Raw genomic sequence first — 24,528 nt, 5'->3', positions numbered from 1 at the left:
TCTATGGGAATCTTCACACTGGGAAAAGGACTGCAGGCAAAAGGTTTATCTCCTCTCTTTTCACACGGGGACTGAGTCATTTACTGGTCATTCTCTGATTGCCAAGAGTTTCAACCTGAACATCAAGAGTGGTTGAAAGATCATCTCTGTGTTAAACACTCCTTGTCTGGGAAGCTGCAGAGGGCAGGGTGGGAACTGAAAAGGTGCAGCTTATCAGAGAATAGATTTGAGGAAAAAAGCCAGGCAAGGCCTTTGGACACCCAGAGCCACCCAATTGTGACAGACCAGGCAGGTCAGTCCCTCCCTGGCCTTGACCAGCAGCTGGTGCTGAGCTGGTTTTGTCCTGGCCCTGACCTGCAGAGCAGCCGTGGGCCACGCTGAGCTGGCAGAGTCACTGGGTTTGGAGAACTGGCAGTTCAAAGTGTTATGAGGGTGTTTTGAGGATTAAATTGTTGGTCCAGAAAGCCAAGCAGTGGTGGTTTTGGTAGTGGTGTGGCTGTTACAGAGTCACATTCACCTGTGAGATGACCCAGTAAAGCAAAACTCCTGGTTATTCCTTTTCCATCAAAGGCTGGAGTTATGGAACAGCCAGACTCAGGACAGGAGAACAGGTACAAAGACAAAACCACTTCAGGACTGGACATACAGTATAGTGTGGCACACTTTTCTACTGCCAGTTCTTTTATAAAGACACCAGTTTCTCTGATGAAACAGAAATTTAACATGGCAGCAAGTGCCTGAAGAAGTTCAACCACTAATGTCTCAGGGAGCAGGTGAAAGGTGCCCTTCTCCTGTTGTGAGAGCCACAGAGAGAAGATGTTCCAGTGATATTTCTTTATTTCATCTACCAGACACTAATAGTATCCATGGGCAAGACAAGATAATGCAGTGCTGGAACACCTGCAATGATTCAGAGGAGTGGCCAAAGGTAGAAGTTTTTAAACCAAAACAAATTAAGCTTTATTTAAAGTTCAGTTCCAGCCCTGCATGAAGTACCAGACTTGATGCAGAATTCTTTCAGTAGATATGTATGGCCAGTGTTTCACAAGAGTTCAAAAGAGATACAAATTGTGGCTATAATGGCAAATTCCCTTGTGTTGGACTCCAGTGGATATCCCCGTTGTTCTCAGACCTCTGGCTGAGAAGTTGAAAAGCAAATCTTTCCCTTTCCATTCCCATTGTCTCCTCCCGCCTTGTTCAGTGCAAAGACAGACAGTGACATAACCCACTGCTGCACTTTTTGGCCTCAATCCTTCCCAATCTGAGTCCTCACACTCTTGTTTCTAGAAATACAAAGACACTGCACTGAGACTCTTCCAGTTTGCACTCTTCTGGAAGCTCTTGGCTACCTGTGGTATGTAAAAGCTTCCCAGTCTCTCCTGGCAGCCCCAGCTGATTCCCACCAGCTGTGGGCTGGTTCCTCCTCTTGCGAACTGCTACTGACATCTAGCTGCTCCTCCAGATTCCCTGGGCTCATATCAAAGACCTTCCCACCCTTTCCACCACATCCAGCAGGTCCAAAGCATGCACTTTCATAAAGGAGCTGTCCTGAATTCCTGAGAGGTGAAAGAGAACTAATGACACGGTCAGAAAGAGACTCTAATGATCCAGAAATTATGAATATGCCTCTGGAAAGGCCCTGGGGGGTACAGCCTCAGCTCCTGGGACGCTCTGATGTTGTTTGTGGACCTACAAGTTGGGTTGAGTCCTGAAGGCAGCTCAGGAGAGGCAGGTTGTGATTAACAGTTCCCCAGCAGAAAACACCCTGGAAACGCTTCATTTATTAAAGAGCTGCAAATTATGGAGCTGCAAAGGTTGGAAGCTACATTTCCATAAGATTTTCCTATTTCTTTGTGCTGATGAGACAGACCCAGGAAGCTCATGAGTTCAAATAACTGAATGAAAACATGAGGGAAAGCTTAATTTAATTTTTTAAGGAACAATTACTTAGTTTTGTCTTAGTGCCCTCATTTCCTGGAGACAAACAGGATAAATAACAAGACAGAGGGAAGTGTGTGCAGGAGAAGCTCTGGGCACAGGGGGTTGCTGCAGGCACCCAGAGCTGTGAGGGGCAGAGGGGACTGAGGTGTCCTGGAGGAGCAGGAGCGTCCCCAGCCTGCAGACACCCTCCACTCCCACGGAGCACAAGTCATCCCGTGTTTCTGCCTGAGCTACACTGATGTGCCCGGTGATAACTGCGGGGCTGGGGAAGGAATGTGTGCTCACTCAGGAGATGCTGGCTGCACGCAGCTGTTGGGAAATTCCTGAGGAATCATCCGCAGAGCAGGCGAAGCTTCCAGCGACGCAGCTTTCAGCAGTTTCGGTTTGCTCCTGCCACCACACCCTGACTCCCAATTATCTTCTCCAGTCCCAGCAATGAAATCTGGTGATTCTTTCCTATACACAATAAACTTTATTTGAGCTTTTAGCTATTCTGAGCTTTATTTCTGTGTGGTTTTGGGCCAGAGGGAGGCCCGGTGTGTCAGGGAGGGTAGGCTGATGTGCAGGCACTGTGTTGGGTCCAGCTGCAGCTCGGCCAGCTTGGAGTAAATCACTGTGGGAAGCCTCTCCTCACCTGTTTCCAGCCTGCTGGAGAGATCACTGGAATGCTTCTGCCTTCATGGCATGGATAAGGAATATCCAAGGAGGCAAAGAGAAGGGGAGACATCTTTTCAACAGAAATAAGAATAAGAGCAAAAAAGTGATGGGTAAATCCATGGATACCGGGGAAAGTCAGTCCTTAGGTAAAGGGGTCATTTACCTGCCATAACAATAGCTATTCCAATCCACAATCCTGACACTCAGTGAGGATTTCAGCAAGAGTTTGAGCTCACTTTTCCCTGCTGAAGGAGGTTTGGAGAATTTCTTACAAGGAGCTGTTGGGTTCAGAAAGCCATGGAATGCCTGTCCCTTGCTCCATGGCCACTGGAAAGGGGCTCCCTAGGGAGAAGGCCAGTGCTCTGGAACCTCAGCAAAACATCTCAAGAAAAGAGGCTTAGCCTGAATTTTGATTACAAGAGTGTGAAAGGATTCTTACTTTTTATTTTCTTTGCTTAATTAAGATTTGGAAACATTACTGATAGACAGTCTCTAGTTTGTACCAAATCCAGATTCTCCAGCCCAGGTAGAACTGCACAGGGCAGTGACTGCTCTGCAGCTCTATCAGCAGTTCTGTCTTTATATGTCCCAGGACAGCAATCCCAAAGCTCTGATTAAAATGAAGCATGTATTGACAGAGAAATTGGCCATAGGATGTTTCCACTCCCATCCAGTGCTTCAAACCCACCCTTTCCCAGCAACAATTACAATCCATAATGAGGAGAAGTGCAGAAATTATCTTTCACTGAACAACAGGAAATACTTAAAGCACTTTTACCTTCCTTTACACACTCCACATAATGAAACAAATCCTTTGTGGATTACTGGAGAGCCACAATCATGTATGAAGAACCTTTCATCCGCGCCCATTATGAGCTCCCTTCTTGGTCTCACTTGTCTCACAGCAGAGTGTTTCAGATTTGTCATCTTGGCAGTGGAGAGATTTAAAGGTTAATCTCTGTGTCTCTGATCTTTCCAGAGTTCTTACATCATTCTTCATACATCACTCGAAAAGCAAACTTAGTATTTCTTCTTTCTTTTTCATCTTACATATTCCAACCTCAGCACCTTGCATGAAAACTGCTTATTCAATTCAAAATAAAATGAAAATAAATTAATGAGAGATAAAGACCTCTTTGATGCAATAACCTTTAATGATTTCTTCCTGGTATGTAATTTAGGACAGTGTTTTTCCTGGCTTAACGCTGTAAGTTTGCATCATAAACAAAAAGCTGATGATTCATAAAACATTATTGCTAATGTATTTTTGAAATTAGCAAGAGACATGTAAAGCATCTTCCTTGTCTACCAGGCTTCTTGAAAGGAAACTTCCCTTTGAGAAATTATTCTTGGCACCAATGGCTGGAGTAGCCAGCCTTATGGGAAGAAGGAGCAGAGGTGACACCCACTGTGGAAGGTATAAATAGGGATGGGCGGCCAGGGCCAGCTCGCAGTCTGATTTCGTATCAAGCTGTGCATCTTGCTTTGGGCTTCTGCTTGCATTTCCCACCGCTGTCGCCATGAGTTGCAACATTAAGGAGACCATTACTGTGTCTAGCAAAGGCAGGAGCAGCGGTGGCAGCTGCATCATTGGTGGTGGTGGTGGTGGAGCACGGATTTCTTCCTTTGGCATAGGCAGTGGCAGAGGTTTTTCTGGAAGGAGCTACTGCGGTGGAGTGAATTATGGAGGGGGACTGAGTGTTGGGAGCTTGGCTGGTGGGAGCTATGGAGGTGGCAACTGCTATGGCAACGGCCTCGGGTTTGGCCTCGGAGGCGGTGTGGTTGTTGGGGGTCTTGGTGGAGACTGCTTGCTTTCATCCTGCGATGAGAAGGTCACCATGCAAAACCTCAATGACCGCCTGGCCTCCTACCTGGACAAGGTGAAGTGCTTGGAGAAGGAGAATGCTGAGCTGGAGTGCAGGATCAGAGAGTGGTATGCAACACAGGGCCTGTCCTGCGAGCCCCGCGACTACAGCTGCTACTACAAAGAGATTGAAGATCTTCAGAACCAGGTAAGCCCCCCTCAGGTTGTTCTTCCCCTTTGGAAAGCTTATTCCTGAGTTTGTGTTTAGAACCTACTGCAGTTGTGGGAGGGAACTCTGGTGCTTGTGAATGTCTTTGCAAACAGGAATTTTGGCAAATTCCCCAGTGACATTGCTGAGTGTGGGTGCTGGAAGGTGGTATGGGTGGGAGAATGCTCTGAAAGAGGAGCAGGGTGCTTTGGTACATTGTATGTGACTATATAATTGTAAATGTAATATTACCAATGTACTCTGAGGAAATGTAGTGGTGTCAGCCCCACAGGGAGAGCAAAGCAAACTATGAGACAATGAAAAACATACACTTTGGATGTTTTATCAAACGAAATGTTATGAATCTCTAGGTGGGAAAAGCTGAGAATTGAAACTGATTGTCACAGTGACACAAACAGCCTGACATTAATAAGTCCACAATGAAATGTATGGCTGATCTTAAGGCTTAAAGACCCCTTCCCTCCAGGTTCCCTGAAGGTCCTTAAATGTGAAGCCCAGAACACGCCAGCTTGAATGTCAGTTGAGATTTACTATCTTAAGGAAGGTTCTTTAGGTTTATTTTTTGAAGCGTCTTTGGAATTTGCCTTCAGATCTTGAAACTGGAAAGTTCCATCCCACAACTCTTTAATTCCCAGCTCTGTGTGGCTGATCTCCTTTCTTCTGTGAGTAAAGGAGGCAAAGCCACCTCCCTCAGCTTCTCTGCTGAAGGGACAAGGTTACTTATGTAAGAAAGCAACAGAAAAAGAGAAATGTGAAGAGTTCCTACCTAATTGCAAGGCAGAAAAATCTATAGAGTAGAACAGCAGAGAGGAGACATCTCTCATGGTTTACTGTTTTCCAGATTGTCTGCGCAACCATTGATAACAACAAGATCATCCTGGACATTGATAACAGCAGGATGGCTGCTGATGACTTCCGTGTGAAGTGAGTGCCCCTCTATGAACCTGCTGCCTCCCCCCTGCTCCTTTCCCCCTCCCTGAGAGGCTCAGAGCACCAATTACAGAGGCTCCAGACACGTCTCCCCACACCACTTCGGTAGGGCAGGATGATGAAAGGCATTTTGCTCCTGGTCACCAGCCCTCCCTTAATTAGTGTTCTTGGGTAAAACATTTAGCAACGGCGTTTGTGGTGAGGCTGGGGACAGGCAGCTCAGGGAGTGGCTCATTTTCACCCCAGACCAGCACAGATGGGATCAACAAAGCAGAAATGCAGCTGAGTAAGTGACACCAAATATACAGTGAGAAGGAGCAGGGGAAAAAAACAAACACGAGGAAGAAAAGCTTAACGGACACGAAGTGGTGCAGAAATCCAAGGCATGCAGAAACCTAGCAAAACGCAGGTCAAAGCATGCAGCTGGGGAAGGAGATCCTGGCACAAACAGAAGCCATGTGGGACATCCCCATCCTGAATCTGTGCTTTATGTCACAACCCAGGTACGAGACGGAGCTGGCGCTGCGCCAGAGCGTGGAGGCCGACATCAACGGGCTGCGCCAGGTGCTGGACCAGCTGACGCTGTGCAGGTCTGACCTGGAGGCACAGCTGGAGTCGCTGCGGGAGGAGCTCTGCTGCCTGAAGAAGAACCATGAGGAGGTAGGTCCTGCCCAGCCCTGCATCATGGCCCTGGCAGAAAGCTTTTGGTTTTTTTATTTAAATTATCCACTTTCAGGCTACAGCTTTCCCATCGAACTTTCTGGGGCTCAGAGCACTCTGCCTCAGAAGGGAAGGGAGATCTGGCAGGGGCTATGCTCACACTGGGAGTGCCAGAGGGGAAAGCTGCTGCTGACTGCAGCGGTTGAAGAAATAAATAAGGCAACAGATTCCCTGGAAAAACACTTGCACCATCCTCCAGTGCTTTTCACAGCCACAGCAGGGAGGAAGGTCTGACAGTGAGGGCAGCTCTTGGCCACTGAGCTTTGCTCTTCTGTGCTGCCTTCCAAAAACCAGTATGATCTGATCTGGGATTTATTTCCAGGAGATGAGTTGCCTGAGGAAGCAATCCACTGGAGATGTGAGTGTGGAGGTCAATGCCTGCCCGGGACCAGATCTCAGGCAAATCTTGGAGGATTTGAGATGCCAGTATGAAACACTGATAGCGCGCAACCGCAAGGAAGTCGAGGATTGGTACGAGTGCAAGGTAAGCAACAAACAAAACTTGTGCTGCAAACCAGACTGACACACACAGCCCCGGGCCCAGGAGCCTTTTAGAGACCAGACAGGGAGACAATAAGCAGTTCTTCCTTCTCAGTGAAGCCCAAGAGCAGCACTTATTATACCCTGTGTTCCACAGGAGCCACAGGCCTGTCTGACCAGTTTGTTATGTCCCATCTGGAACAGCAGCATTTGCCACAAGGCCTTGTGGTGTGTTGTTGGAACAGAGATATTCCACATTTGGATTAAAGAGATTTAATAGCCACGAGGTTAATGGGATTTGTAAAAAGAACAAGCAGGGGAGCTGGTAGGGAACACCCTGTGTATAGAGAACCTGCCTTGCTCCCTGTTTCCTTTTACTCACCATGTTCTGCCCCTATCAAAGCAAATCCAGCATACCCAGATGTGCCTAAAGCTCTTTACCCTGGATTGGTGATTTCAGATTGAGGAGGTGAATCGGGAGGTTATTACGAGCGGTCAGGAGGTGGAGACGTGCAACAACCAAGTGACTGAACTGAGACGCCAATTGCAAACCCTGGAAATCGATCTCCAAGCTCAGCTCAGCCAGGTGGGTGATGAGCTGACTCACAGCTCCAACTGGTCACTGCTGGGTTTCTCAGCAGAAACCAACCAGCACAATGGTGGAGAATGGCCTGTTCATTTTTGGACTGGAGGGTTACACTAAAATCATTGTTGTTTTTTTGCTTATCTTATCAGAGAAATAACTTGGAATCATCTCTGGCTGAAACGGAGTGCCAGTACAACTCTCTCCTCAGTGAGCTACAGAACCAGATCACGTGTGTGGAGCAGCAGTTGGCTGAAATAAGAGCAGAAATCGAGTGTCAGAACCAAGAGTACAAGACCTTGCTGGACGTCAAGTGCCGCCTGGAGCAGGAGATCCAGACCTACCGGTGCTTGTTGGAAGGAGGACAGCAGGACCTCATGTAAGTACCTCTCCAGATCCACTAGAAAATAAATGAAAATGTCAGGGATCTGCATTACAGATTGGGTATCCAGCCTGATCTTCAGTCCTGCTTAAAGGCTTTCTCTAAGATGAAAAAGTTGCTTCATTAACAACTTCCTTGTGATTAACATGTCAATCAGAACTAAATGTCAGTGCTTGGGATCTGCAAAGCAGAACACCAAATCTGTTAACTGCTGGTGACAACACCGTCACTGCTGGCATTATGTCAGCATTGGTGACAGTCCCTTTCTTATAGTGAGTTGGGTGAGAACTGTCCATGCCAAGGCGGAGCACAAATGTAAAGCAACTCTGCAAGTGAAAGAAAATGTGATGTAAATACTGTAATGCCTATAAAGGCCATAATTTGAGACTTTGTGTCAGAAGTCAGTCAGCAGTGACATGTAAAGCTCTAAAATTCCCTATTTCTCTCACCAAATTTATCCCACTAGTCACGGAGGAGGAATGGGAACTGGTGGAGGGGTCATTAGGACGAGCCACACCTACACAACAACTTCAGGTGCCCACTGCCAGGCCCAGGTCCCACCCTGCAAGACTGGAGACATACAAGGTAAGTGTTGTAAGGGCTGCATTTTCACAAAAGGAGAACTGGCTTGGTTCATTTCCTCATGCACTGAGGCCAGGAGACAGCACATTCCTGGATGTGTCACAGGCATCCTCTCAGAGTCACTGTGCTATGGGGGGATCTGATACCGTGGTGCTGTCACTGAGAAATGGGTTTAGAGAGCTTGGGCTGAACATGGAATAAAGGAAGCAAAGAGGAGTATAATGTATATAAAAAGGAGCAGTATAATGCAGAGGAGAAGGCCAGGGAGATAAAGCATGATGGGAAAATTTGGAAGAAGATGTGAAGAAGACAACAGCCAAAGCTTAGCAAAAGAGTCTGGAAAGAGTGAAGAGTAAACCTCTAACTTTACAAGTGAAAATTCCCATTAAAGCAAATTATTTAGGGAATTTCTGGAGCTTCCTGGGTTGCTGCCAGCTGCATCAGCTCAGCAGTACATTCCAGAAACAAGGGCACTACCAGGATCTGATATCTGTTATGTGAAGGATTTTGCTTGTGTTCCAATCCAATAACACTGCTGTGTTTCCTCTCCAGTGACCTGCAGGAGAATTTGTGATTAAGGAGAAACGGACTGGAAGGTGACAGGGAAACCCAGAGAACAGTCCCTGCTCACTGCACCCTCTGTGCAGAGAAAGTAGAAGTAACTCAGTGATGCTTGGCCACGTAGCTGAAGGGGGTGTAAGGAGCCACCTCCTCTGTTCTGCTCTTCTCTTCTGCAATGCTGTAACCTCTAGAAGTTACCTGAGCTAGTCAGGTCACTTATGCACCTGCTGGTGAAAAATGTTTCTAATAAAACTTTGCTTCTGCCTAATGCAATCAAGAACCTGTGTCTGAAACTGAGTTCCTTTTGAACACCAGCTGCTGATCCATCCAAGGGGCACCAAAACCGGTCAGGATCATCCTGCACTGGGAACAAAGCTGCTTTGCCAGCAGGAGAGAGCGGCCTTGCTGATCTGTCCAGCTCCTCCCTGTTGTCACAGCCTGAGGCAGATGTTGCCCATTCCTGTGTGGCACAGGAAGAGTCAGAGAAAGAACAGTGACAGAAATTCCCAAGGCTCAGGCAGGTGTGAATCCACACACAGGTACCACCTGAGCAGCCATCTCGGGTGCACATCTCCAGATGTGTCAGTGTTAAACTGGGAGATGTGCTGGTGCTGGGGAGCACGGTGTCTGTCACACACATCTCAGCAGGTGTCTCCTGGCCCTGCCTGTCCCCAGACTCGTGCAGTGTGGGCATGTCCGAGCAGGGAGATGCCCCTGGGCAGACCAGGCTCACCTCCTCTGTGTCAAACCACTGCCCGGGGAGGGGACAGTGTCCCTGCCAGCAGGGCAGCAGATATCCTCAGCTCCTCTGCCCTTCAGACAGCCGAGGGGTGGTTGGACATCCACAGTTGTGCAGAGACACCCACGGGACAGAAAGAGCTAATGGTCTGGAAGCCGTAAGCTGGTTTTGTACCCTATGTGACCTGCTACAAAGATTTCTCACACCTAAACACGTATGGAATATTTTGGACTCCTTTGTTGAGAAATTAAAAAACATTTGAAACATAAAGTCAAATTCATTTCCCCAAGTCCCGCTCCTGACTGTGCCACGCGCGTGTAAAGGAACATTTCTGCGTCTGCTGTGGCCGGAATAAGCCGGGAGCAGAGAAGCGGCAGAGGGAGGGCGGAATTTTGGCAGTGAGGAGGCGGAGAAGGGACAAGAGTGATCCCTGGTGGCCGGGAGATGCTCATCCCGACAGGAGACGAACCGGGGATCCTGCCGGCAGCGCTGTACCTTCCTGGGCCGGGCCAGGGTCTCCTCCTGCTCTTCCCAAACTCGAATTTCTCCCTTGAGCAACGCCCCAGAGCTGCTGCTCGCTCCTCCCAGCAGAACAGCGTGAATCGGATCCTCCGTGAGCGAGAGGCAGATGCTCATCGAAACTAAAATCCTGGGAATTTGGCATCTGACTTTTCACCTTCTGCTCCATCGGCACTGCCCCTCTTGTACCACAGAGTGAAATACCAAACTGAAGAACCTGTGAAAATATTTACACTGGGTTGGGTTTGGTTGTTTTTCCCAGAGGAAAGAGAAATTTAAAAGACCTGTACTGGGTTGGTTTTATTTTATTTGTTTTCCCCAGAGACACTGAGAGTGCCTGAGAAAAAAAGGGCAAAATTGGCCAATCCAAAAAGTGTCCAGTTTGGGCCGAGTCTGAAGCAGAGGTTTGCCATTAACACTGCATTTCTGTATTTAAAGTCACCAAGAAAAAAAAAATAACAGAAGCTGGAATAATTAGTAATCTTGACTAACTGCAAATGCTTCTTGCGCTGAAAAACAAGGAAATTGAGAAAGTGTCTGGGAAATCTTGGCACTTCCCAGCTCTCTCCATCAGGTGTCAGCTGTTCCCAGCTGGCAGATCCCAAGGAAACACTGACCTGTCAGTGTCCTGTCCCCAGCCCGTCCTGTCCCTGCTCTGCCCCAGGTGTGCAAACACTGTAACCTGAGACCAAGGTCTGAAACTACTTAAAACCGAGTTTACATTTTCCTAAGGGGCCCAGAGACGCTAAGTTAAATAAGGGCTAATCCCGACTGTGGCTAAGTGGAAATAGTTGCTGTTAGCCTATCCAACAGAAGTACAATAATATGTGATTAAAATGATATAAAAATGCATTGATCCAGGGTCTGCAGCAATTTCAGCCCTGTGCAGCCCCCCGGGTGGGCAGCGCTCCCTCTGTGCCACCTCGCCCACCATGCCGAGCGATCCCGACACATTGTACGTGTCAGCACACATATATTTTGAGATTTTTTTGGAGACGCAGGATGAATGACCGGCGCTGCAGGTGCTCTCTAGAGGGCACTCGGCTCCTGCGGCAGAGGCAGCGCTGGGGGCTCGGCTGGTCCCCTCCCAGCGGGATGTGCTGGGGACACCCCAGTGCCCCGAACACAGCCCTGGCATCCTGCTCCAGCCCCGCTGGAATTCAATGGTCACACTCTCACGAGGTTGCTGTGTCCCGGGTTTGTGTGTGACTGCAGGGACAGTGCAGGTGTCCCGGGTTTGTGTGTGACTGCAGGGAGGTGCAGGTGTCCCTGATTTGTGTGTGACTGCAGGGACGGCACAGGTGACCCTGATTTGTGTGTGACTGCAGGGACGGCACAGGTGTCCCTGATTTGTGTGTGACTGCAGGGACGGCACAGGTGTCCCGGATTTGTGTGTGACTGCAGGGACGGTGCAGGTGTCCCGGATTTGTGTGTGACTGCAGGAACAGTGCAGGTGTCCCGGATTTGTGTGTGACTGCAGGAACAGTGCAGGTGACCCTGATTTGTGTGACTGCAGGGATGGCACAGGTGACCCTGATTTGTGTGTGCCTGCAGGGATGGCACAGGTGTCCCGGATTTGTGTGTGACTGCAGGGACGGCGCAGGTGACCCTGATTTGTGTGTGACTGCAGGGAGGTGCAGGTGACCCTGATTTGTGTGTGACTGCAGGGACGGCGCAGGTGACCCTGATTTGTGTGTGACTGCAGGGATGGCACAGGTGTCCCGGATTTGTGTGTGACTGCAGGGATGGCACAGGTGTCCCGGATTTGTGTGTGACTGCAGGGATGGCACAGGTGACCCTGATTTGTGTGTGACTGCAGGGACGGCGCAGGTGACCCTGATTTGTGTGTGACTGCAGGGACGGCGCAGGTGCCCCGGATTTGTGTGTGACTGCAGGGACAGTGCAGGTGTCCCGGGTTTGTGTGTGACTGCAGGGAGGTGCAGGTGTCCCCCTCCTCCCGCACATCCCAGGTGTTTGTGCTCCCGTGCGGGGGTGTGCGGGATGGGCGCAGACTGAAACTCGCTCACTAGTTTGTTAATACCTGTTTGTTTTCCAAACTGCGCCGGAGTATTTTGCATTGTGTCGTTAGTGGGAGCACAGTGAAAGGCAGGATCTCCCCACGGGTTCTAAATGTGCTGTAATGACTCTTTGCTAATGAGGGTCTTGCAGCTGAGACCCCAGAGAGAGAGCTGGGCCAGGGGCTGTTTGGACCCACAATGAAGCAGCTCCAAACCAAAGGGTTTGTGCTCTGAAAGTCTCTTAGAGCCCTGACTCACCTAATTACTGCTCCTATCACAACCACCATCTCTCATGTTGGGTGGTGGAGCTTTTGAAGGTGCTCTTTAATGTTTCATCACTGCTCGGCTCTGCAATAGGGAATGAGTAACAGATCAGGCAGAATGTGGGCAGGAATGATGCTTTTCCTAAGGGAGGGATGTTTGCTGCACTGGACTCTCCCACTGCCCTTCCCAGAGGGCAGCAGGTCAGCTGTCCATGCCAAGCCCAGCTTTAACTGAGCAGTGGCTGAACGTGCTGCATTGGGACCATTGGACACAACAGGACAGATTCCAGGGATGTTCCCTGTGACCACACACCTTGGGGTGTGGGTGGACACCAAGATTACACCCTGTCTTGCAGAATAGTTCAGGAGAGGCGGGACTTTCTCACTTCAAAACAGATATTTTAAAACCCTTTGCTTAAGAAGAGCATAAATAGTTTTTTGGCATAAGGGAATCACAGAATTATTTAGGTTGGAAAATCCCTCTGAGATCCTCAAGTCCAGTCCTTCACCCAGCACTGCCAAAGCCACCACTTGCAGATGATTTTCACAGAATACCACTGAGATCTAAAACAATGCTGTGTGTTTTGGGCTGTGGGAACAAACCCAAGCATTCTGGTTAGGAGCCCCATGCCTGGAGAAGAATGAGACACCATCTTTTGACAGAATTATTTCTAATTATAAAAACACATTTATAGAAAATCACACTTTTCACAGGAAATTGTTGGAACTGAGCATTTTCAACCTCAAATATTTCTGGACAGAACTGCTGCCAGGCACCCACAGCTGTGTTAGTGGGGGGACAAAAGATTTCAAACACATTGTACCCTCACTACAGAGTGAGCAATTATGAATTGTTGGGTAGGAATTACTTTTTGCTTAGAACTCTCAGTTAATCTGCTATTGAAAGAATAAATGTGATTGAGCTCTAATACATTACAACTGATCTAAATCCGATTTTTCCATTTTCAAACATCTAGCTTTTTATTGGATAAGAAAAATGTCCTCATCATTTAAATTTTAATGGGGAAGAGAACAGCTTAATGCTATGTGTCAGGCAGCTGGAGCTCACTGGAATGAAGAGCAGAGTACAAACAAGAATGATGTTCATCCTCCAACACAGTCACACTGCACAGCCTGGCTTTCTTTTCTACTATGGAGAAATCCTATGGGATTACCTGGTGATAATAAAACTGCCTGATGATCATATAATGGGAATTATTTTATAACATATAATTATGAGAATGAGTCATATTCCCCAGGTAAATATTTCATAGTTTTTCTCTGTGTAGCAGCATAGAAGAATTGAATTTTCCAACAAGACCTGACCAGAAGCAGGAAGGATGGAAAAGGATCCCAATGAAGCACCAGAAAGGGGGACAACAGTCCAGTTGTGACCCCACAAATGTGCTCAGCAGCCTTGGTGGTTTCTCCCAAATACAACAGAGTGGGGAGGGTGTGGAGCTGGGCAAGGTGTGGTAGACAGGGAAAGGCGCTGCGGAAGATCTCGCGATGTCACGGAAAGCCAGGACCCTCTGATCCCCTTAGATAAGACCATCTGCTTCCCATAGATAAGAAACTAACATAGGAGGGTAGCCTCCCTTAACCAAATTCCAGTAACTTTCCATCCCCTACCCAGTAACAGTCCACCTCTTACTAACCATAGATGGTAAAGACAGACCCATGCTGACGTAGAGACCCCTTAGACTATAAAAACCCAAGAGATGAGATAATAAACGCCTTTTGACCGTCCATCACATTGATGTCTGCGTGTGTCACTGGCCCGAGTGGCCCTGGTGAGTGGGCCACCGTGCTGTTCTCTGAACCAGGTCGCCTGCCTTGCTCCAGAAGGCAACAGCAAGGTGGTCCTGGGGGCTGAGAGGAGCTGCTGTGTGCTCAGCCACAGCCCCAGCCCCTTCCTGCTGCCACACTGCCAAAGGAAAAAATTCTCCTGCAGCCTCTGCTTCAGCCAATCTGGGCTGTGCAGAGCACAAGAGAACCCGGGCATTGAAATGCTGATGAATTCCTGCCCATCCTGGGAGAATTCCTGCTGGTGCTGGGTGAGCAGCTCAGGCTTAAATAGCCCACCTCCTCTTTGGGCAGGAGCTCAGGCTTAAATAGTCCATCCTCCTCTTTGGGCAGGAGCTCAGGCTTAAATAGTCCATCCTCCTCTTTGGGCAGGAGCTCAGGCTTAAATAGTCCATCCTCCTCTTTGGGCAGAGTTCGTAATTGTTTCATCACAGGCAAAGGGAGAGGCCTCATTGAAACAACTGTGGAGCCATCTGCCTCCTCCTCCTCCTTCTCCTCCTCCTCCTCCACATCCACATCCCCCAAACTCTCCATTCTCCCATCCCAGTTTTTGGCTCTGCTGCAGTGAGCAGCACCAGCCCAGATTCTGTAACATTTCACTCTCCCATTTCACAGGGACTGCTGGGGATCCTTCCAGTTCCTGAAGTTTATTGCAATCATTTTTATGTGAAGGTTTCCCAACCCTCCAGCTGCACTTCAGCAGCATCTCTGGATTTTGCTGGAATCACTATCTAAGATCACCAGGAAGCTCAGTGTGTTGCAAGGGCCTAGACAATACTCTGAGACAGAACTGCAGAGAAAATTACCAGCTCATAAACCAGCTTCCATCTTACAACAGCTCTGAAATAAAACATTCCTTTCAGGAACTGTAACTTCTATCTCTGATCCTGGCCAGGATTTCCAGACATGATGGATCTGTCAGGCTTCTTCAGTTTTAAGGAGCTAAGTTTCACTCTTGAAGCACATTGCCTTCACAAGTTCTAGGGGGAAAATGGCAAGAAATCTTCCTCTCATGTATTAAAAATGAAGCTATGAAATTGCACACAAGCATCCTCACTGATATTCAAACCATCCAAAAATGTTCTTTTGTTAAGGGAAGACAGGAATATTGATTTTCCTAAAAGAAATTACTGATACAGAAGATGTAATAAAGGTAAAGTAATAGAGGTTAAAAAAAACCCCCAAACCAACAAACAAACCCTTTCTGCAGAATTATACAGAACAACATGGATTTGTTCCCATGTCTCTGTATCAGTTAAATGGGACATAACCCAGGTGCTCCTTGAGCCAAAATAGCTGCGAGTATACAAGAGAATTTCATTCCCTTTGGGAGAAAAGGATTTCTCAGTGGAGAAAATGATCCCCCAGACTCCACTGAGTGCTGAGGTGAACCATTGAAATTTCCAGAATGCAGGGGAGGCCTTGCTCCCTCAGATGTTTCAGAGATGAAGGGGAGCAGCAGGTGGAACGTGAGGCATGTCCTCTGCGTGGGCCAGGGTGTGCTGGGAGGGGCCTCTACCAAAAGCTGTTTCCATAAACAGTTGCTGTAACAAACAAAACTTAATTAGCAACAAGCACCACCACAAAGGCTGAGTGAGAAAACAGTAATATCCCAAATCAATAGAGGAAATTGGGTGTCACAGCTCCACCTACAAGGTAACAGACTGGGATTTGCTAAGGATCAGGTACCTGGGCAGGAGGAGAGGGGTGAGAGATACCCAGGGGAGAAATGTCTGAGGCTCAGGGTGCTGTGAGAGCTCACAGGGCAGATGTACAGCTGAACTATCCACTGCATTGGGCTAAGATACAATCTTAAAAGAAGAAAATGGAAGACAGCAGATATTTCCTACTTTTGGCCATGCTGCGTCTGTGAATGGAAATCAAATCTGAAGGAAAAATGCTGTTTTGATGTCGTTTATTGACTTAATCCCCAAACCAGGAATTTTACCTTTCTCCTCCAAGTATTGCCTTTGTGCTGCATAGGGAAAACATCATGATAAAATTCCAAATCCCCTTCAGGAACATGACCAATGACACTCCCAGCCTTGTCAGGAGGGACCAGGTCTCTCAACCATCCTGTACCTGCACTTGGTCCAAGGAAGGGTTTTTCCCTGCCACAGCTTGCCACACTTCCTTCCCTCAGCCTGACACAGAGCAGTTCTGCAGTTGTTGTGATACCATTTTTCATAGTTAATTTGTTATTTATAAAACACAATTATAGAGGTGTGATTGAAATAATTGCTGCCATGTGATATTTGCCATTATTCACTGAGTTTTTATGAGGTATTACAAATAAGTCAGAGTGGTTCTGTGCACCTACAACGTGCACCCTGCAGTGGGCTTTCCAAAGGTAATAAAGGATTGCAAATAAGGAGCATACAGCATAGGATAATAATAAACCTATGAAAATCTCAGTTAGCTATAAAAAAAATCAGCCAGAATTCCTTGAGAAATATCTGAGGATTAGAAGAGAGATGGGAACATCCACTGCTGTCCTGTACTGTGGCAGTGTGGTGTTGTGCTGGGAGGGCTGTGACCAGGACGAGGTGAGTGGGATGAATTTGTTTCGGGTGACTGTCAGCCCATGCACTAGATCTCAACAGAGATCTCCCTAATTCAGAGCCACCCAACAGAAATTACATGTTTTGTGGTAATAAACAAATGGTCACAAACACTTAGAGGAAGGGTTAAGCTTCCTGTCACTGCCAAGCATCTCCCTTTGGCAAATTAAGGCTTGTAACCACACATGGAAAGCGGGTACTCCCTTCCACGGTGACACCCACTGTCTCAGGTATAAATGCAGAGGAGGCTGGCTGGAACTTGGAGCTATGATTCCAGAACAACTGTAGGACCAGCTTTGACTTTTCTCCTGAGTTATTTGCTGCTGCCACAATGAGCTGTGGCTCCAAGCAGCCCCTCAAGAGCTGCCTGCGGGGCAGCAGCGGTGGAGGGGGCAGCTCTCATTCCTCCTCGAGGACAGTCACCTCCAGGACCAGTGGTGGTGGCAGGTTTTCTGGCAGCAGCTGTGGTGGAGGAAGCTCCAGGAGCAGCTGTGCTGGGGGCAGTGGCTATGGCAGGCACAGCAGCTATGGAGGAGGAATGAGCAGCAGCAGCTGTGCAGGGAGACTGGGGGGTGCATGCTATGGAGGGGGAATGGGCCACAGCAGCATGGGAACGGGCTTCAGGTCTGGGAGTGGCTTTGGGGGCTTTGCTGGAGGTGGGGCTGCTTTCGGTGGGGGCAGCTTTGGCAGTGGTGGCTTTCAGGGAGGGAATGTGGGAATTCTCTCCTACGATGAGAAGCTGACCATGCAGAGCCTCAATGAACGCCTGGCTTCCTACATGGAGACAGTCAGGAATTTGGAAAAGGAAAATGCTCATCTTGAACAGTTAATCAGGGAGTGGTACCAGAAGCAAGGTCCTATTGGCCCAAAGGACTACAGCCACTATTATGAAAAAATTGAAGAACTGCAAAAGCAGGTAGGATGCTCTTTGCCAGAGAAGCTGTAGCACTGACAGACTGAGGGATTCACAGGAAATGTTTTCCTAACATTTTGTGTCTCTTCTAGATTGTGGCTGCAGCTGTGGAAACCCACAAGGTACTTTTGGAGCTGGATAACACAAAGATGACTGCAGAAGACTTTAGAATAAAGTAAATATATATTCCTCTTTTACAGGCACTGACTTCCTTCCTCCTGCTTTCCTGAACTTAACTTCATAGATTCATTCCATAAACAAATATCAATCCACAGGGACTTGACTTTCTCCTGCTTCCATGACAGCACAACTGAAATAATTTGTGAACCTTCAAATTTTTCAGTATTCCTAGAGTGGTCTTTGATGGGTATGCTGCCTATGGCTGCAGAGCCAGAGCTTACAGAAAGTTTTATTTTTAAGAAAATAAATATTTGGATTATCTATCACTGAAAGTCAGGTTAACTAGATAGATGGAATCTGCACAAAGTTGTAGTAAGAAGAGAGGATGAAAGAGACCACAGAACACATTTTAATACTAAAGTTTGATATTAATATTAAACTTTGCATTTATTTAGTATAAAGAATAATAACTTCATGTTATTAAGTAATATTATTAATTAAATGGCTGACCTCTGTGCCTGCCCCTGGCACAGGTACGAGATGGAGAGCGGGCTCCGGCAGAACGTGGAGGGCGACCTCAACAGCCTGAGGCCCATGCTGGACAACCTGACCCTGGCCAAATCCGACCTGGAAATGCAGTTTGAGTCTCTGAAGGAGGAGATCATCGACCTCAAGAAGAACCACGAGGAGGTAAGAGCCAGCTCCTTGAAATGCACACTGGAGATGTGGGAATCTGACATCCAACACTGACCAAGGGGCACGGCCAGGCTGCTCCAGGGTGCCCCTGAGCTCAGCCCCCTCAACAAACAAGGACTGGAAAGTCAAGGCTAAATAATTGCAACACAAACCCTCCAAATATATATATATATATATATATATATATACACATATATGTATGTATGTGTGTGTGTATATATATATATATATATGTATGTATGTATGTATATGTATGTGTATATATATATATGTATGTATGTATGTATATGTATGTGTATATATATGTATGTATGTATATATATGTATATATATGTATGTACACACACACATATACACATATACAGATATATACATACATATATATATATATATATGGGAGTTCCTGCTCCCAGGCACCCACAGCTGTTTTAGTGGGAGGACAAAAGATTCCAAACACATTGTACCCTCACTATAGAGTGAACATTTATGAATTCTTGGGTAGGAATTACTGTCATATATATGTATGTTGTTGAAAGGCTCCATTTGTGTTCATTGTCCTTGGGCCTGGGTTTTCTCTGCAGGAAATGAAACAGCTGCAATCCCAGTCCAATGGGGATGTGAATGTGCAGATAAACACTGCTCCAGGAGAGGATCTGCTGAAAAAACTGAATGAGATGAGACAAGAATACGAAGCTATAATTCAGAAAAACCGTGCAGAGGTTGAGAAGTGGTATGAAAGCAAGGTAAATGGTGACAGCTCTTGGTAAGAACTTCCTGTAAAGGAATGACACAACATCCATTGATTTTACAAAATAACAGTAGAGTCCCTTTGGTCAATATGAAGTAAATCACAAGTGGGCTTGAATTGCTCTGGCAGAGCCACACAAGCAAGCTTAACAGCTCCATTCTATCAGTGCCCCTTCTGCAAATTGTTGTGTTCCAGATGGTCCCATGATAAACTGCCATGTTGGCATAGTAAGTAAAACTCAGAAGCTGCAATTCCCTACATTCATTTTTCAGATGGAAGAAGTGAGTCAACAAGTCCACTCAAGTAGCCAGGAAATAGAATCAAGCAACCAGCAGATCTCTGTGCTGAGACGTGAATTTCAGAGCCTGGAAATTGAGCTGCAGTCGCAGATCAGTCAGGTAGGTAACAACTGCTCCTCATCCCCTGGTGAGCAAAGAACTCAGGAGCTGCTGGAATGCCAGGATGCCAGCTGTGACAGCCAGTGAGCATCCTTGGCACACCTGACACTGTAGCCACATTTCTCTTCACAGAGAAAAACAAGGCACAATTCTCCCCAGGAATATTTCTGGGTTTCACATTCTCTGAACATCAGAGAAAGGAAAAACAATTCTTATCATTAGCTGTGCCCGTGTTTGTCCAAAAGTAGAATGCAACATGGAGATTGTTCACCCACAGTGATGATGTTTTGTCTCCTTGGCCTATCAGGGCCAGGTGTGTGTCTGTGTGTGTCAGGACTGTCACTGACAGTCACGAGATTCTGGGCAGTGTGTGCAGAGTGAGTGCTTGACAGATTCAGCTTAGATGTAACGTATTACAATTATATACATTATATACATTATTATTACATTATATTATTTATTATATTAGTCTATGCTATATTATAAAATATAGTATAGAATAATATAATAAATAAAATAAATTTAATAAATATAATAATTAATTAGCCTTCTGATAAGATGGAGTAATATGCATCATTTCTCTCCCCTCGCTGGGCTTGCCTGCAAATTCTATATGACACCATGTGGGACTTTTCTCATGTTGGGCATGAGAATGATCTAATCCTGCCCCATTCCCTTAATCACTGCATTTTGTTTTCCCTTTGCAGATAGACTCTCTGCAGTCCAACCTGGAAGACACAGAGCGTCGTTACAACATGCAGCTGCAGCAGATCCAGAGCATGATCGGGCCCCTGGAGGAGGAGCTGGCCAGCATCCGCTGTGAGATGGAGAGCCAGAACGAGGAGTACAAGATGCTGCTGGGCATCAAGACCCGCCTGGAGCAGGAGATCCAGCAGTACAGGGCACTGCTGCACGAGGGGCAGCAGGGCATTAGGTACAGACATCAGTTAATTAACTTTCTATCGATGCCATCAGGGAAAGAGGGCAGCAGTAATGTTTGTATTAGGAACTGGTGCAAGGGATTAATCAAAATATTTACTACAAGCACAAGAATTCACATGGAATCTAAATCTTAGCTGGCAGCATGCAAAGCTGTACTTGTACAAAAGTGTTTAGAATTGTAATTTGCCATTTCTTCCCCTAAGTACAATCAGGAAGTGATGGCACATCAGGAGATGCCATTTTTTGGGAAAATGAAAGGTAAGAAAGAAATAACACACCCCTTCCTCCTTACAGCACTTCACAGGGAGGAGCTGGTGGTGGATCTTCAGGAGGAGGAGGAGGTCATGGAGGAAGTAGTGGATCTTCAGGAGGAGGAGGTCATGGAGGAAGAAGCTGTTGGTCCTCAGGTGGAGGAAGCAGTGGAGGAAAAACCGGAGGATCCTATGGAAGATCTTCCTCTTCTGAAAGCGGAGGAGGAGGGAGTGGAGGAGGAAGTTCAGGAGGTGGAACCTGTGGTAAAACTTCAGGTGGAGGAGGTGGCAGTGGAGGAGGAGGAGGAGGAGGGGGTAAATCCTGCCTCTCCCGCTCTTCATCTTCCCAGTCCCAGCCTGGCGACTCTTGTGAAAGCCCAGGTAAAAATTGAATTAAAAAACACATCCTGCATTCCACAATTCTCTCTGAATAGCAGGAAAGGATCTAACAGCTTCCTTCCTGGAAATATTTTTGCTATTTTTTTTCCCAGTCTTGTTTTAAGGCCACTGTGACATTTATTCTTAGTGATAAATCAACATGAGCAGCACGAAGGATGGCATGAAGAGTTGTGTCAGAGGATGGGTGAAAAGAGGAAATGGAGGGGGAAAAGGGAAAATAGTGCCAAATCCAAAGTATGCAGGGAATTAGGAAAGTCAGAAGTTAGAAATGTGACTGGCATTAAGCAGGGGTTATTTAAAGCAGAATAGAATAATTGGAACATTCAAAACATTTAAAAGTGTCATTGGCTGCAAAATACTGAAGCAGCAAATGATGGAGAATGACCAAAGGGTCTGATCCATATCTGACTTCCTGGCTCTGGTTCCAGGAAGTGTTGAAAACATGAAGCTCTGCCTGGAAGGAAATAAAACATTGGAGAGAGGAGCAACCATGGAGGAAGTGTCTGAAGCCATAAAACAGATGAGACGGGGTAAGGGTCCAGGTCCAGGCAGCACCTCAGACAAAAGCTTGAAAGTGGTGAAAATGAGCAGAAAGATGTCATTTTTAGAAATATTCAATTCCATTTTATGATTTTTAATGAAAAGACAGAAAATGGTCCTGCTTTGAGGTTGGCATTCATTCCTTATAATGACCAGGTTCAGTCAGGCTCTGTCCCAGACACAGTTTCCACTGCAGACTGACAGTCAGTCATGACATGAGAGCTGGCTCTCACCCAAAGGGCCTGAAGCCATCAGTGCAAACAGCAGGAACCCTGTACAGACACTTCTGATGCTGAAAACAAGGCAGGGAATTCAGGAGGATTTTGTGTCATGAGGAAGATTATTTGGTAAGATTTGGTGTAGATGAGGTCTAGGTTTTTAAAAAAATCCTACATAGGCTTTGCAAATTCCTCTGCAAAAAGTTGTTCCTCTGATGAAACATCCCCTCTGCCCTGCAACACTCCAGGGCAGTGGAATGTTATATATTAATATTAATGTTATATTAATGCTTGGTAGGCAAGATTAAAGCATATTATGTGCCATCTCTCTTTAACTTATAAAAATCTACTGTAAATATCCATACACACACAAATGCAGGTTCTAAGTTCACCTGTATTTGGTTTGTAGTGCTGCAGCCACACTAATTTTAAGTGATTTGCACTGCCATGGCTGAGAACAGAAGCAGATCCAGGTAGTTAATTGCTCAATCTGCACACACACTGTACAAACTCAGGTCTGGCACTGTCTGGATCTTTCCAGAAGGCTGGGAACAACCCTGATGCATTGAGAACTGCACAGGTGATACTTAGGAAGTAACATAAGGTTAAAAATGCTGAATTCTTCAAAGAAATTCTTGTTTTCCTCCATCTTTCAACAGGGAGTTTTAGAAAGGTTGAGGAGTGATGAGCAAGACCAGCATCTTCCACTGCACAACCTCCCAGTGAGGCCTTTGGACCAAGCAAGACTCCACTGAGCAAGGCTGAACGTCCCCTGCCACGAGCAGGAGTGAACATTTGTCCAACTTACTCAACTCTGCTCACTCCAGGGGCTCTTCAGAGCTCTCTGCATGTTCTGTCTGCTTCCTCCATCTGTGTTTCTGCTCCAAATCACTGTTACCTGAGTTAATCTCCACTGTGATTGGTGCTCCTGTGGAATAAATGCTAATAAATCTTTGCTTCTCTCTGATGCAACCAGAAAGCTGTGTCTAGTCCAAGTTCCTTTAGCAGAGATTTTTGTTTGAATCAGTTATAAATATCAAACTCTACCTGTGGAATACACAATGATGTATCAGATTACCCACAAGACCCAAAGTTTTCAGTGACATATTCACCACTCACTGGGCAAAGCTTTGCAGTCTGCACTGCCAGGAACAATGCTCAGTCAAAACCCTTCTGCTATTGATTTCCATCAGGGACAAAAGGGTGGGTTTAAGGAACTGACTATTCCCTATAAAACCTCTTGAAAATATGAGCTCTGTTGGGAATTTCACTTGAAAATAACCCAGGGGGTTATTTGTATATTATGTATATTTGTATATTATGTTGTATTTTACACAACACCTGCTCACAGATTCATCCTTTCTCCTGTGCACACCTCTCCCCTCACCTGCTTAAGCCCAAATAGAACAATCACTCTATGAGCCTTTCTCTCTCAGTTTTACAAGCATGAGGTTTGTTTTTTTCCCTCTGAGGAAGGCATCACTCATGGGAGAATGTTGGGAAAGCCAGACTGAGTGGGAGACCGTGGGAACAGGAATCCCAAACTCCTGAGTTCCAGGCAGATCTGTGCCAGTGATTCACAGTGTTGCCTTATGCTGGGCTCTCGGCCATGAATTACTATTGGAAAACAAAAAAAAATCTGATTTTTTTCCTGACCAGTGTCCTTCTGGGGGGTGGAGGAACCAGCTCACCTGCATGAAGGACTCCTGCACACACAGGCATGTGCTGATGCACCTGGCCTGACATCACAGCAATGGTGGGGATTGTTTGTCAGGATACCCTCAACTCCAGCTGTTGCAAAATCACCTTCTTCATTTTTAACCCCTTGAAGCATCACATCACACTTGTCTCTGTTTTGCTACTTGTACCCTGAGCCTACTATCTCCAATTGCTCTGCTTGTTTTCCACCTCTGGCAGGTGATGACAGCTATTTCTCAGACTCTTCAGGGTACTCAATTTACAACCCAAATTAAGGAATATTCCCAATCCAGGAGCCCTGCTTCTCATCCCTCCCCTAGGAGCCTGCCAAGTTAACCTCAAAAATGTTGCTGCTCATTGCCTGCTTCCTGGCTGTCCCATGGTGATTTACAGTTCTCTGGCCTCACACTGACACCCAGGAGGCTGTTGGGGTGCTTGGATATGATTTACTCAGAGGAGCAGCCTGTCCGTGCTGGACTTCACTGCTCTCTGCCACTGTGGTACCACTGACACCTCTTGCTCCTGTCCTTTCCAAAAATACAACTTACTTTTAGTATTTTACTGCTGGTTATCAGGCATCTCTGCATTTAACCCTGCAGAAGAAATTCTCCTGAACTGACCCCTGGAGGAGCAAAGCAGAACCTGGGATTTGGAGCGTGGGAAGGGCAGTGAGGCAGAGCAGGGGCTGAGAACCCAGTGCTGAGCACAGACACGTACCAGGGCGCAGCATGTTGCAATACTCAGTGCACTTCTGCTGCTGATTTAAATGCTTATTTTGATATGTTATAATCAGTAACAATTTCTGAGCCATAAGGATAAATAATATATTA

The 24,528-nt window shown here is 46.7% G+C and overlaps 2 protein-coding genes across 2 annotated transcripts; both read left to right on the top strand.

The window, feature by feature from the left end:
• Positions 1 to 4,118: 4,118 nt before the first annotated feature.
• On the top strand, positions 4,119 to 8,995 carry LOC128940370 (keratin, type I cytoskeletal 19-like). Its single transcript, XM_054281753.1, has 8 exons — positions 4,119 to 4,610; positions 5,473 to 5,555; positions 6,065 to 6,221; positions 6,604 to 6,765; positions 7,222 to 7,347; positions 7,497 to 7,723; positions 8,193 to 8,311; positions 8,861 to 8,995. The coding sequence occupies exons 1-8, from the start codon at positions 4,119 to 4,121 to the stop codon at positions 8,884 to 8,886; spliced, it is 1,392 nt and encodes a 463-aa protein (XP_054137728.1). The 3' UTR covers positions 8,887 to 8,995.
• An 8,111-nt stretch (positions 8,996 to 17,106) lies between these two features.
• Positions 17,107 to 22,685, top strand: LOC128940368 (keratin, type I cytoskeletal 15-like). The gene is made up of 9 exons (XM_054281750.1): positions 17,107 to 17,691; positions 17,781 to 17,863; positions 18,342 to 18,498; positions 19,086 to 19,247; positions 19,525 to 19,654; positions 20,362 to 20,584; positions 20,887 to 21,224; positions 21,671 to 21,772; positions 22,660 to 22,685. Exons 1-9 carry the CDS (start codon positions 17,107 to 17,109, stop codon positions 22,683 to 22,685), a joined length of 1,806 nt encoding a protein of 601 aa, XP_054137725.1.
• Positions 22,686 to 24,528: the final 1,843 nt, after the last annotated feature.

The sequence above is a fragment of the Melozone crissalis genome, unplaced genomic scaffold (genome assembly GCF_028551555.1).
Source record: "Melozone crissalis strain CALT ecotype California unplaced genomic scaffold, PUWL_Pcris_2 ptg000032l_1, whole genome shotgun sequence".
In the NCBI taxonomy this organism is placed as follows: Eukaryota; Metazoa; Chordata; class Aves; order Passeriformes; family Passerellidae; genus Melozone; species Melozone crissalis.
The sequence above is the reverse complement of the archived record's forward strand: the minus strand, read 5'-3'. Positions and strand labels throughout refer to the sequence as shown.

What these genes read in the sequence shown, in the direction of transcription:
- LOC128940370 (XM_054281753.1), top strand. Translation starts at nt 4,119, where the DNA reads ATGAGTTGCAACATTAAGGAGACCATTACTGTGTCTAGCAAAGGCAGG. An exon ending in GCTGATGACTTCCGTGTGAA is followed by an intron (nt 5,556 to 6,064) that starts GTGAGTGCCCCT and finishes GTCACAACCCAG; the next exon opens with GTACGAGACGGAGCTGGCGC. An exon ending in TCCAAGCTCAGCTCAGCCAG is followed by an intron (nt 7,348 to 7,496) that starts GTGGGTGATGAG and finishes TTATCTTATCAG; the next exon opens with AGAAATAACTTGGAATCATC.
- LOC128940368 (XM_054281750.1), top strand. Translation starts at nt 17,107, where the DNA reads ATGAGCTGTGGCTCCAAGCAGCCCCTCAAGAGCTGCCTGCGGGGCAGC. An exon ending in TCAAGAAGAACCACGAGGAG is followed by an intron (nt 18,499 to 19,085) that starts GTAAGAGCCAGC and finishes TTTTCTCTGCAG; the next exon opens with GAAATGAAACAGCTGCAATC. An exon ending in AGAAGTGGTATGAAAGCAAG is followed by an intron (nt 19,248 to 19,524) that starts GTAAATGGTGAC and finishes TTCATTTTTCAG; the next exon opens with ATGGAAGAAGTGAGTCAACA.